General features: G+C 42.0%; 1 protein-coding gene across 2 annotated transcripts in view; it reads right to left on the bottom strand.

Annotated features, from left to right (window-relative positions):
• Positions 1 to 971: 971 nt before the first annotated feature.
• Positions 972 to 13,090, bottom strand: part of rcan3 (regulator of calcineurin 3) — a 59,991-nt gene continuing 47,872 nt past the window's right edge. For both annotated transcript variants that reach the window (XM_059352613.1, XM_059352614.1), the window contains exons 2-4: positions 10,652 to 10,825; positions 8,353 to 8,524; positions 972 to 1,458 (exon numbers count right to left, since the gene is read on the bottom strand). In XM_059352613.1, the coding sequence (XP_059208596.1) occupies positions 1,304 to 1,458; positions 8,353 to 8,524; positions 10,652 to 10,825 (501 nt within the window). In that variant the 3' untranslated portion in view covers positions 972 to 1,303. The remainder of the gene's footprint in view (positions 1,459 to 8,352; positions 8,525 to 10,651; positions 10,826 to 13,090) is intronic.

Here is a 13,090-nt window from a genome sequence, read left to right as displayed (position 1 = left end):
AAAGCAAAAACGAGCCAAAGAAAAAACAAAGAAAGAGTCAAAAACAGCCACCACAACTTTAGTTAGTCACATATGGCGCTTCGTGCTGTGTGTGATGTTAAATAGGTTCCTTTTTCTTCATATATCTCGTTAGTATTTGTGTTTCTGTACGTTATTATTTTTTTGTAATACAGTATATACATGCAGACAAGAGCGGGAACATCACACACTCGATCTGATGCAAGCTGAAGCCACAAACCACCAGATATGAGAATGCATGAAAAAGAACTAAAATAGACAAATATAAATATATATATATACACTGCAAATTATTTGGTTCTTACCAAGATAAAAAAAGAAGTGTTACATAATTAATCATGATTAAGCATTCAACATGCTTATTCTTAATTTAAGAAATCTCTTGGTTTTATTCTGGTTTTATGTGGTTTGAACTGGTTTTATTCTGATTTTATTCTGGTTTTAAGAGTAAATTTCTTATTTTAAACATTGAACATGCTTATTTCTAGATTTAATAATCTTTATTTAAGAAATCTCTTGGTTTTATTCTGGTTTTATGTGGTTTCTTTCCGGTTTTATGTGGTTCTATTCTGGTTTTATGTGGTTTTATTCTGGTTTTAAGTGGTTTGAACTGGTTTTATGAGTAAATTTCTTATTTTAAGCATTCAATATGCTTATTTCTAGATTTAATAATCTTAATTTAATAAATCTTGTCAAGGTAAATTATCTGTCCTTGCAGCCAGATCATTTCCCTCAGATTTACTGTTTGATCTGGTTTTTAGACTAAACACCTTTTTTGCAGTGTATTTATATGTATAAAATGTGAAAACACAATTTATCGTAAAAAAAACAACAAAAACAGATGTGTTAACAGAAGACTACTGTGCACACAGAGGGAGAGGTACAAGCTAACAGGCTAACGCTAGCAGCTACAGCAGGACTAATGAGAGCTGAGTGTGTGTGAAGGTGACAGGTGACAGCCTGCGTTGGGACAGGTATAGCTCCTCCCCCTTCTTGCTGAAAACGAGGGGGGGGGGGGTTGGTGGTGGGGGAGGCAGGCATGCCCACCGGTCCCCACACTGTCCGCAGAATGTGATGAGTGTGTGTGTGGTCTCATCCATCCCCTCCAGCCGCCTCATTCCATCAAACTCCTCCACAGCAATGTTTGTTGGTTTGTTTCTGCTTGTAGTTGAACTGAAATGAGGCGCGTCGACGCTCTCAGAGACGAGAGAGAGAGGGCAGGCAGGTGTGTCGCGGCAGGTCTAAGGGGCGGTCCGGGGGCCGCGCCGTGGCGGGGACGGCCTCTCTAGTTGAAGACTTTAGGGGGACCCTCGGGACGTCTGGTCTGCACGATCTGCTGCTTCGGCCGCGCCGCCTCGTCCTCCTCCGTCTCACTCTCACACACATGGACCACCACGCTGGGGGTGGACTCCGTCCCCGCGTGGAGCTCGTACTTCTCACCTGGAGGACAGGTAGGACAGGTAGGACAGGTAGGAGGACAGGTAGGACAGGTAGGAGGACAGGTAGGAGGACAGGTAGGACAGGTAGGAGGACAGGTAGGACAGGTAGGACAGGTAGGAGGACAGGTAGGAGGACAGGTAGGACAGGTAGGAGGACAGGTAGGACAGGTAGGAGGACAGGTAGGAGGACAGGTAGGACAGGTAGGAGGACAGGTAGGACAGGTAGGAGGACAAGGAGGACAGGTAGGACAACAGGTAGGGGGACAAGGAGGACAAGGAGGAGGACAGGTAGGAGAACAAGAACAGGTAGGAGAACAGGTAGGAGGACAGGTAGGAGGACAGGTAGGAGAACAGGTAGGACAGGTAGGAGGACAGGTAGGAGAACAGGTAGGACAGGTAGGAGGACAGGTAGGAGAACAGGTAGGAGAACAGGTAGGAGAACAGGTAGGAGGACAGGTAGGACAGGTAGGAGAACAGGTAGGAGGACAGGTAGGAGGACAAGGAGGACAAGGAGGAGAACAGGTAGGAGAACCGGTAGGAGAACAGGTAGGAGAACAGGTAGGAGAACAGGTAGGAAGGGTTAGGAAAAAGAGAAGAGAATACACTGTTAAAACTGATTTTAGGGTGAAAAACTGTTAAACCATGACAGTGAAAGACGTAAAATGATAAATGAGTTAATTCAGTTTCAGTAACAATGAAACACTGTAAATGTTTATATCAGCCCAAACAGTGTGCTTATTTCTAGATTTAATAATCTTAATGTAATTGTGAAGGAAATTTGGTGTTTCCTGCATGGTGGGACAGTTCCCACATGGTGGGAAGTAGGCGTCGACCTACTTGGTATTCAAGACACAAGGCATTGTGGGAACTGACTCTGTGAACTTAACTCTTCTAACACCATGACTGAGGGGAACGTGTTGACCAGGGGGCTCTGTCCTGATGTGATGTTTAGGGCAGGAAGATAGGGCCACATTGAGTCTTGCTGAAGAGCCAATGCTGAAAAGTGCAACAGTCATAAGTCGAGCGGTGTACGGGACTGCTACTGTAAAAGAGCCATTCGGAATTGTGCGGTGTATGGAACACGAACGTACGTACTTATAAATCTTGCTGAACAGAGTATTGAGTGCTTTGTTCTTGGCCAGCTCACCCATTAACTTAGTGCAATTGACCAGAATTGCCATGACAGTAATAAATCTTGTCAAGGTAAATTATCTGTCCATGCAGCAAGATCATTTCCCTCAGATTTGCTGTTTTATCTGGTTTTTAAACACCTTTTTATCAGTGTAGACACTTTAAGGCCTTAAATTCAAGTGATTGGACCCTGTGGATTTATAGAATACAGTGGATGTCTGTCTGAGAATATAATCTAAGTCTTTATGGACATCTGATCATCCTGTAAAAGAGAATAAACTGACCTTTTCCTCTATTTACCCTAAATATCATTATTATTATTTCATCTTCTATAAAGTGTCTGAGAGGAATCAGGAGGAACAGACTGACTCATCTGCCATCTTGTTGATCGTGCTCCAATCAGACGGAGAGCTTTGTGAAGTTGTGTCTTTTTTCACGGTTGCTAGGCAACTTCCAAATCAGACGTCCTCAGCCTCGCTGTTACCTTTCAGTGAAGGACACTCACAGACCTGGACCTGGTAATTATCTCCAAGGGACGGGTGGAGGACACACAGGGGTCCATGAGGGGACACAGGGGTCCATGAGGGGACACAGAGGTCTATGAGGGGACACAGAGGTCTATGAGGGGACACAGAGGTCCATGAGGGGACACAGAGGTCTATGAGGGGACACAGAGGTCCATGAGGGGACACAGAGGTCCATGTGGGGACACAGAGGTCCATGAGGGGACACAGAGGTCCATGTGGGGACACAGAGGTCCATGAGGGGACACAGGGGTCCATGAGGGGACACAGAGGTCCATGTGGGGACACAGAGGTCCATGAGGGGACACAGAGGTCCATGTGGGGACACAGAGGTCCATGAGGGGACACAGAGGTCCATGTGGGGACACAGAGGTCCATGAGGGGACACAGGGGTCCATGAGGGGACACAGAGGTCCATGTGGGGACACAGGGGTCCATGAGGGGACACAGGGGTCCATGAGGGGACACAGAGGTCCATGTGGGGACACAGAGGTCCATGAGGGGACACAGGGGTCCATGAGGGGACACAGAGGTCCATGAGGGGACACAGAGGTCCATGTGGGGAAACAGAGGAGACACAGAGGTCCATGAGGGGACACAGAGGTCTATGAGGGGACACAGAGGTCCATGTGGGGACACAGGGGTCCATGAGGGGACACAGGGGTCCATGAGGGGACACAGAGGTCCATGTGGGGAAACAGAGGAGACACAGAGGTCCATGAGGGGACACAGAGGTCTATGAGGGGACACAGAGGTCCATGAGGGGACACAGAGGTCCATGAGGGGACACAGGGGTCCATGAGGGGACACAGAGGTCCATGTGGGGAAACAGAGGAGACACAGAGGTCCATGAGGGGACACAGAGGTCTATGAGGGGACACAGGGGTCCATGAGGGGACACAGAGGTCCATGTGGGGACACAGGGGTCCATGAGGGGACACAGAGGTCCATGAGGGGACACAGGGGTCCATGAGGGGACACAGAGGTCCATGAGGGGACACAGAGGTCCCATATCATATCCATTTTTTAGCTTGCTAAGCTAACTACTTAGCTAACTTCTTGGCTAAGTATTTAGCTAAGTAGCTTGCTAAGCTAACTACTTTGCTAACTTCTTGGCTAAGTAGTTAGCTATGTAATAATACAAAAACTTTTTTTCTTCATAAAGTATGAGAGGCAAAATGGAAATAATGATCTGTTGTTCTCAAAAACAAGATATTTAAAGAATACTTGGAATATTCAATCATAAAAAAAGCTGATATCAAAAGATAGAGCACAGAAACACAGCAGTATTAAATAACAATATTATATTAAATAACATGGGAATGAATGAGGGTAATTTTTGACCCATGTTGTGGATTAGAAGGGGGTCAGTATGTTGTTCATCAAAGGGTTAAATAATATATATATATATATATATATATATCGCCCAGCCCTACTAGGTAGCCTAGCTCTTGTGTGGTTTATTATATGTCTATTGACTGTTTATTATAGATATTCTCCCAGCAGCACAGAATAATAATCTCCTGCCTGTTTGTCTCTGAATGTCTCCAGGAGGAAACAAAGATCCGTCCTGTGAATCGTGCTGCCGTTTGTCCTGATGCCAAACTCTCAAACCGACTGGGATTGAAAACACACACTTGGTAGATTGTATCACGGTTGCCATGGAGACGAGATCAGACAGCTGGCAGACAGGAGGAAATTGGTCTGGTGGCTTTTTTTTTTTTTTCTCAGCGGTGCCAAACAGAAAGATGGACGGAGAATAGAGTCGTGCTGTTACCGCGGGGACGGACAGAGGGACCAACGCTGATCTCATCTCACGTTTCCTGGTTCCTCATGTTGCTATGGCAACAGCAGAAAGTGATCCTCTGGGATGGACAGAGTGTGTGTGTGCACGGCAAAAAAGGTGTGTCTAAAACCAGATAAAACAGTAAATCTGAGGGAAATGATCTTGCTGCATGGACAGATACTTTACCTTGACAAGATTTATTAAATTAAGATTATAAAATCTAGAAATAGCCTAAGCATGTTGAACACTTAAAATAAGAAATTAACTCTTAAAACCAGATAAATGATCTAACACTTCTAAATCTAAAGTTTTTTTTTATCTTGGTAAGAACCAAATAATCATCAGGTGACTCTGCTCGGGCCAGTTCATCACTGCTGGCAGCTTTACTTTATCTGGTTTTAAGAGTTCATTTATTATTTTAACAAAATAGCCCCAAACTCCAAAGGGTTAAGTACAGTACTTCAGTAAATGTACTTAATTACTTTCCACCTCTGATAATTTGTTTGTAAAGTGGCTGTAAGTGGAGTAGACAGAGCAACATTTCCCTCTGAGCTGTATTGCAGTAGAAGTATAAAGTGGCATGAGATATAAATGCTAAAGTACTTAAAATGTGTACTTAATTTTCAGTATGTATATATATATATATATATATATATATACATATTCCACCACGTCGTACCAAAACCTGACCTGTCACTGTAAGAGTTAATGTTCACTGTTTATACAATCCTTTATTGTTGAGAAAGAATAAAAATAGTTTAGGAAAAAAAAAAAAGTGCTGTTTTTCACTTCACACGAATGCACGTACACACAATATGGACGTGACACACCTTTCCGTGTGTGTGTGTGTGTGTGTGTGTGTGTGTGTGGTGACATTTCTAAAGGTTGCTGCAATCTCAAATCTTGTCTCGAGGCAGACGGAGGTCCGTTATTATTATTCTGAGCCGACTGGAGGAACCAGATCTGAAACCTTCCAGTGTTACAGCTCGGCCTGTCACCATAATTACTATATCGACTTATTGTTCGATACATAAAAATGCATATAGTTTATTTCTGGACTCAATATATTGCCGTTTACATACGTGATTTTTTGTGATTTTTTGTGTTTAAAGTAAAGCTGTAAATGTTTAACAGACAGTAAGAACTGCCAAAAAACCCTATATTCCCCAAGCAGTCAGTTTAATAATAAATAATATAAAACATATTGATTATCTCAGTGTAATGTTCTGTTAACAGCCTGAAAGTCTATTTTATTCGTGTTGGTTGTAGTTATATTTATTATTTTATTAATCTAGGATATTTTAATATTTCTTTTCCACATTTCAATTCCAATGTTTAATATTCTGGAGGTTTAAAATGTATTGCTGTGTAAAAGAATGAACTTATTCTGCTCTAATATGGTTATTAAACTAAAACAACATGGATACAACGATACTATTGTTTATCAGGATAGTTTCTGGGAAAATATATTGTCCTAAATAATGTGTTATGGTGACAGATCTAGTTACAGCTCCCCAAAAGTGAAGCCAAAACATCCTGATCACCCCCTGGTGGCTGGCTGCAGTATAGCTCATAAACCTATATGATGGTGGATGGGCCAAACTCAAACATCTTAATACACAATAAATACATTTTCCCCAAAGATGGTAGTTATTATAAACTGTTCATTTTTCTGATAATTTAAGCTATAAAAGGAGGCGTTACATCATGATAAACAGCTGTGGTTGACTCACTGCAGCCTGACCGGCTCCACATGACATCACTAGCACAAGATGGCAGCAGCCATATCTGTGATATTTTGGCTTCGTTTTGTACAGTGGGAGTAGGTGGAGGCATGTGGTCCATATTTCCTGAGATGTCAGAATGCAGCGAGTGAAGGTTAAACACCATCTTGTCGCTGACAGATGGAGGCCGGCGCTCTCAGTTTTATTTATGGGCTTCAAGCTGATTTATGTATTTTTTATGTTGCTGCCTGACCGAGAGCTCGTGAGTCTCACTGGAGCAGGAGATTCGATGTTGACAGTCATTTCACACGGAGAGATCGATTTCAAAATGCCACTCAAGTCATAATGACATTATGTGGGCAGGTAATGGAAGTCTGACGTTATTCCTCCTTGTTTCAGGGCTTATGGGTTGAAGTATTACTGTAGAATATTATCACCATGTTGATATAAGCCTGAAACATTTGAGTGATTATGACCCATGTGTTTTGTTTACATTTAAACATGAATTTATTATTTAATGGCCTGGAATGGTCAGTTCCAGAGGGAGGAGCTTAGACGTGATACTGGGAGTATTTTGTTCACTTATGGTAGTCGCTGGGGAACTGCCGACCTGTGTCGGCCCGTGTTGACCCGTGTTGACCCGTGTTGGCCCGTGTTGACCCGTGATGACCCGTGTCGACCCGTGTTGACCTGTGCCGACCCGTGTTGACCAGTGTTGGCCCGTGTGGCCCGTGTCGACCCGTGTCGACACGTGTTGACCCGTGTTGACCCGTGTTGACCTGTGCCGACCCGTGTTGACCCGTGCCGACCCGTGTTGACCCGTGCCGACCCGTGCTGACCTGTGCCGACCCGTGTTGACCCGTGTTGGCCATGTTGACCCGTGCCGACCCGTGTTGACCCGTGTTAACCCGTGTTGGCCCATGTTGGTCCGTGTTGACCCGTGTTGACCCGTGTTGACCTGTGTTGGTCAGTGTTGACCCGTGTTGACCCGTGTTGACCCGTGTTGACCTGTGTTGGTCAGTGTTGACCCGTGTTGGCCTGCGTTGGCCCGTGTTGACCCGTGTTGACCTGTGTTGGTCAGTGTTGACCCGTGTTGGCCTGCGTTGGCCCGTGTTGACCCATGTTGGCCTGTGCTGACCCGTGTTGACCCGTGTTGACCCATGTTGGCCTGTGCTGACCCGTGTTGGCCCATGTTGACCCGTGTTGGTCAGTGTTGACCCGCGTTGGCCCGCGTTGACCCGTGTTGACCCATGTTGGCCTGTGCTGACCCGTGTTGACCCGTGTTAACCCGTGTTGGCCCATGTTGACCCGTGCCGACCCGCAATAACCAAACCATGACCATAAATGGGATTTTTTTGCACCTTCACATTTTGACTGCGGCTCGTCTTTATTTTTGTAAGGCTTTTTTTTTTAGTTTTCCCTTACAAATTTTTACAAGTTTTTGGGGAAATGATTCCAGTCTACCAAATGGCGACCTCCCCTCACTGAGTCAGAGTGTGACAGACACATTAAAGCTTCTGTGATCAGGTGAATTATTAAAATGCTGCTGTGCAGATATTACTGAGAGGAAAAGTCACCGGTGATGATTCAACACTGTCCACCTCAACTCCTTCATCAAATTGCTTCGGAGACAAATAACCTTTCTGTTAGACGTTCTGAGGAGCGTGAAATGATTTCCTGTTTGTATCTGGATGTCTCAAATTAGATTTTTATACCTTCATCACACTCACCAGGTCCGAGCTTGGCGACAGCACACAGCAGGTCGTAGTTGATGACGGGCGTGGCGTCTTCGCTCTGACTCCAGCCGACCGGCGGCGAGGCCGGCGGCGAGATCAGGAACTGTTTGACGGGCTGAGGAGGAGCCAGGTACGACTTATCTATGTCCTCCTCACCATTCTGAACCTGGAGGAGAGGAGGGGAGGAGGAGGAGGAGAGGAGGAAGAGGAGAGGAGTTTTGTATTATGTTTTATTCATAATAACCAAAATCATTGTCAATTGTGTCTTTTTATTGGTCATTATAGGTCTTTTTTGGTAATTTTGTGTCTTTTTGGGTCAATTTGTCTTTTTTGTTCATTTCATGTCTTTTTTTTGTCAATTAGTTGTTGTTTTTTAATGCATTGTAAGGATCAAAGGATTCAATCAGGATTATATATATATATATAATCCTGATTGAACCTTACGATCAATAAAAGCTCATCAGGTTTTCAGTCACAGCTTCAGTCTTTCAGTCTCTAATTGCAGCTTCCTTCCTGTGAGGACATTTTGGCATTTTGGTGTTTTGATAGCAGCCAATTGCTATAATTACAATAATAATTACAATAATACCTCCATGTGGCATAAAATCCTTAATCCTCTTCCATCACAGAGAGGTGCAGCAGCGGTCATGACTGCTGGTGTATTTATGATTAAAAAAAGAGGCAGAAATTATAAATTGACTCATGGTTTCCTAGAGAAGCAAGAATCTGATTATTGGCAGGTCAAATGGTGTCAGGCAAAATTGTGTTTATTATGAGCTTTTCAAAGGTCCAAAAGGGGAAAAGGGGAGATTTCCATGCCTTCTTTTTTATCATAAAGCAGAAATATAGCTATGTGGAAGCAAAAAAATGCTCAATCCACAGAGAAATGCACAGAAACTGGCTTTAAATGAGCCGTCAGGTCACAGTTAACAGTCGGTGCTGCTGCTGGAGGTAAAAAGGTCTAAAACCAGATCAAACAGTAAATCTGAGGGAAATGATCTTGCTGCATGGACAGATAATTTACCTTGACAAGATTTATTAAATTACGATTATTAAATCTAGAAATAAGCATGTTGAACACTTAAAATAAGAAACTAACGAGATAAATGATCTAACACTTCTAAATCTAAAGTTTTTTTTATCTTGGTTAGAACCAAATAATCATCAGGTCACTCTGCTCGGGCCAGTTCATCACTGCTGGCAGCTTTAATAAAAAAATAAAAAAAAGACACAAAAAAAGACCAAAAAAAGACACAAACCACACAAAAAGACACAAAAACATAAAAAAACAATAAAAAGACACAAAAAAGACACAAAAAGACGTAAAATTACCAAAAAAGAAACAAAAGAAGTAAAATCACAAAAGACACAAAATTTTTCTTTTTATCTTGATAAGAAACTAAGAAAAAATGACAAACAACACACATAAAAACACACAAAAAATACAAAAAAACACATAAAAACACAAGAAATACAAAAAAACACATAAAAACACAAAAATGACAAAAAACAATAAATTATATGATAAAAATGTAAAAAAAAATCTACTTTACTTTTCATTCTGTCTACTGTGTTTTTCCTACAGTAATGTTTTAACTACTGTAGTTTTGTAATAATGACTGAATTTTATTGTAAATTATACAGAAGTACTATACAGTAAAAATCAAACACGGTGATGAACTGTTAATAAAACAGTAAATAACTGTAGATTTAACAGAGATTATTTACAGAGCAGAGTGAGTAATGAAAGCAAATAAAATATTCTTCCCCTGTCTTTTATTTTGGTGAGTATTGTGTCAGATGTGTGTGTGTGTGTGTGCTGCCCCCTGTTGGCTGGTTTCTGACCCGCAGCGTCGCTCATCTTTCTCTTTCTACTCTGATGTCGAGTTTTACTGCTGACTTCTAACAGAAACACCTACATTTATATCTATATCTATATCTATATATATATATATAAATATCTATATTTATATCAGCAGGGAGAACATTAGTATATATCGCCGTATCTAATTATTATTTTGGTAACACTTTATATTAGGGAACACATATTCAACATTAATTAGCTGCTTACTAGCATGTAAATCAGTAACATATTGTCTCTTAATGAGTCATTATTCAGTAGTTATTAATGCCTTATTCTGCATGGCCTTATTATACAACCAGTAAGACATTAACTAAGAGTTTTCCCTCAATAACCTCAGAATTATTGATTATTAGTAGTAAGTAAGGAAGTTGTTGTATATGAGTTATGATCTTAATATGCTTTACTTTGTTGTTTTTTTAACTTTCTCACCTGGGCGAAGTAGAGTTTGATCTTCTTGCCGTTGAACTCCGACTCGTGCAGCTCGATGCGAGCGCGCGCCGCTGCCTCCGGAGTGCTGAAGTTGATCCGAACTCTCCGGAAGCTTTTGAACATCTGGAAGGTTGTTTGTTCATCGTAGATCCTGAACAAGGCCTCGAACCTCTCCTGCAGGACACAGAGACATCAGATCATCAGATCATCAGATATTATGGATCTGAAGATGTTTCATTGTTTCACATCCACACAGTTCAACATTAACAGGAAGCAGTTCTCTTATTAAAGAGCTGTTTTAATATGCAGAAGGAGCAGGATAAATGGCTTCATGTCTCTGAGTTCAAACTTTCCAATAACTGTCTTGAGGTCTGCAGAAAGATGAAATACCTCAGTCATTATACTGCAGATGATATGAATGATGACGACAGATACAGACAGTGTTGTCAGTTATACAAACACCACAACAGGTAAGTTTCTCTGCTGTTCTGCTCCAGTTAAAGAGTCTCTGAGCTTCCTGTCTCCTCTCTATAATATATTATATACTCTATACTGACCGTCTCTGGTCTGATACTAAACATCCAGCATCAGAAGCTACTAGTTGCTACAATGATGCAGTGAGAGTTTCCTGCAGGATCACAGAGGAGGAAGTGATGTCACATGTTTGTTAACGACTGAAAACACTTTGAAGAAATGTGATGTTTAAGTTTATGCAACATCTGGATCACTAACAGTTATAGTTATAGTGAAATAATAATGTCTTGATGGGAATGCAGAGTAGGTTATGACAACTTTTAGTCAAACTTATGTTTTAAAAAAGATTGCTTTTCCACTATTACTATTAGAAAAATATTCAGGTTTTATTACTTTTTCTTTCTCTTGAAATGAGGCCTAATTTTGTATATTTGGCTAAAATTGACCAATAATAATGAAAAAAACATGTAAATTATATATGAAAGTGTTGGTCTTGAGTTGCCTTAAAAGGTGAATAAAAAAAGTTCCTGAAACCAGTCTGATGTCATGGGGTCCTCTAAGTAAACTTTATTTATAGCACCTTTGGCAGACAGAAGTCACAAAGTGCTTCACATTAACAGAGCATAAATAAGTTCAAAAGAATAAAATAAAATAACATCAAAATAAAATATAAATACAAGTTTTAAAAGACCAAAACAACAGCAATTAAACAACCATAGCAGCCCAAAGCAACTCATCAAAAGCCCGAACAAATTTAAAAAAAAAAAAAAAAAAATGGCTGCTGTAAACATTTATTAAACACGTAGAGCTGTCTGAAGAAAGCTGAAATGTGTATGATCTATAACGGATGCAGAGGGGAACATAGCTGAACATTTCAAGTATTTCTATGAAAGTGAACCTTAATTAATGGATGATTAAAATGATTTTGGGTCAAAAGGAGCCAGGAGGGTTAAATAGTAAACGTTGTGTCATCAGACGAGTTTTCTCTGCATTTTGTTCATATTTTTGGAACAAAGAAGATAAAAACTTGATGTGAGAAACGTTTTGTGGTTCTGAGCTTCAGACTTTAACTTTAATCATTAACAGCTGATGACTTCATGTGGAAATTAGATTTATAACTTCCTGTCGTTGTCCTTTGATCTGATGCTGCTGCTCTCTCGCTCCTTTTCTCTCCCTCGCTCCTTTACTCTCTCTCGCTCCTTTTCTCTCTCGCTCCTTTACTCTCTCTCGCTCCTTTTCTCTCTCGCTCCTTTTCTCTCTCGCTCCTTTTCTCTCTCGCTCCTTTTCTCTCTCGCTCCTTTTCTCTCTCGCTCCTTTTCTCCCTCGCTCCTTTACTCTCTCTCGCTCCTTTTCTCTCTCGCTCCTTTACTCTCTCTCGCTCCTTTTCTCTCTCGCTCCTTTTCTCTCCCTCGCTCCTTTACTCTCTCTCGCTCCTTTTCTCTCTCGCTCCTTTACTCTCTCTCGCTCCTTTTCTCTCTCGCTCCTTTTCTCTCTCGCTCCTTTTCTCTCTCGCTCCTTTTCTCTCTTGCTCCTTCTCTCTCTCGCTCCTTTTCTCTCGCTCCTTTTCTCTCGCTCCTTTTCTCTCTCGCTCCTTCTCTCTCTCTCGCTCCTTTTCTCTCTCGCTCCATTTCTCTCTCTCGCTCCTCGTCTCTCGCTCCTTTTCTCTTTCGCTCCTTCTCTCTCGCTCCTTTTCTCTTTCGCTCCTTCTCTCTCGCTCCTTTTCTCTCTCTCGCTCCTTTTCTCTCGCTCCTTTTCTCTCTCGCTCCTTTTCTCTCGCGCTCCTTTTCTCTCGCTCTTTTTCTCTCGCTCCTTTTCTCTCTCGCTCCTTTTCTCTCGCGCTCCTTTTCTCTCGCTCTTTTTCTCTCGCTCCTTTTCTCTCTCGCTCCTTTTCTCTCTCTCGCTCCTTCTCTCTCGCCCCTTTTCTCTCTCGCTCCTTTTCTCTCTCGCTCCTTTTCTCTCTCTCGC

The sequence above is a fragment of the Centropristis striata genome, chromosome 16, assembly GCF_030273125.1.
Source record: "Centropristis striata isolate RG_2023a ecotype Rhode Island chromosome 16, C.striata_1.0, whole genome shotgun sequence".
Classification (NCBI taxonomy): Eukaryota; Metazoa; Chordata; class Actinopteri; order Perciformes; family Serranidae; genus Centropristis; species Centropristis striata.
This window is presented reverse-complemented; position numbering and strand designations above follow the sequence as displayed.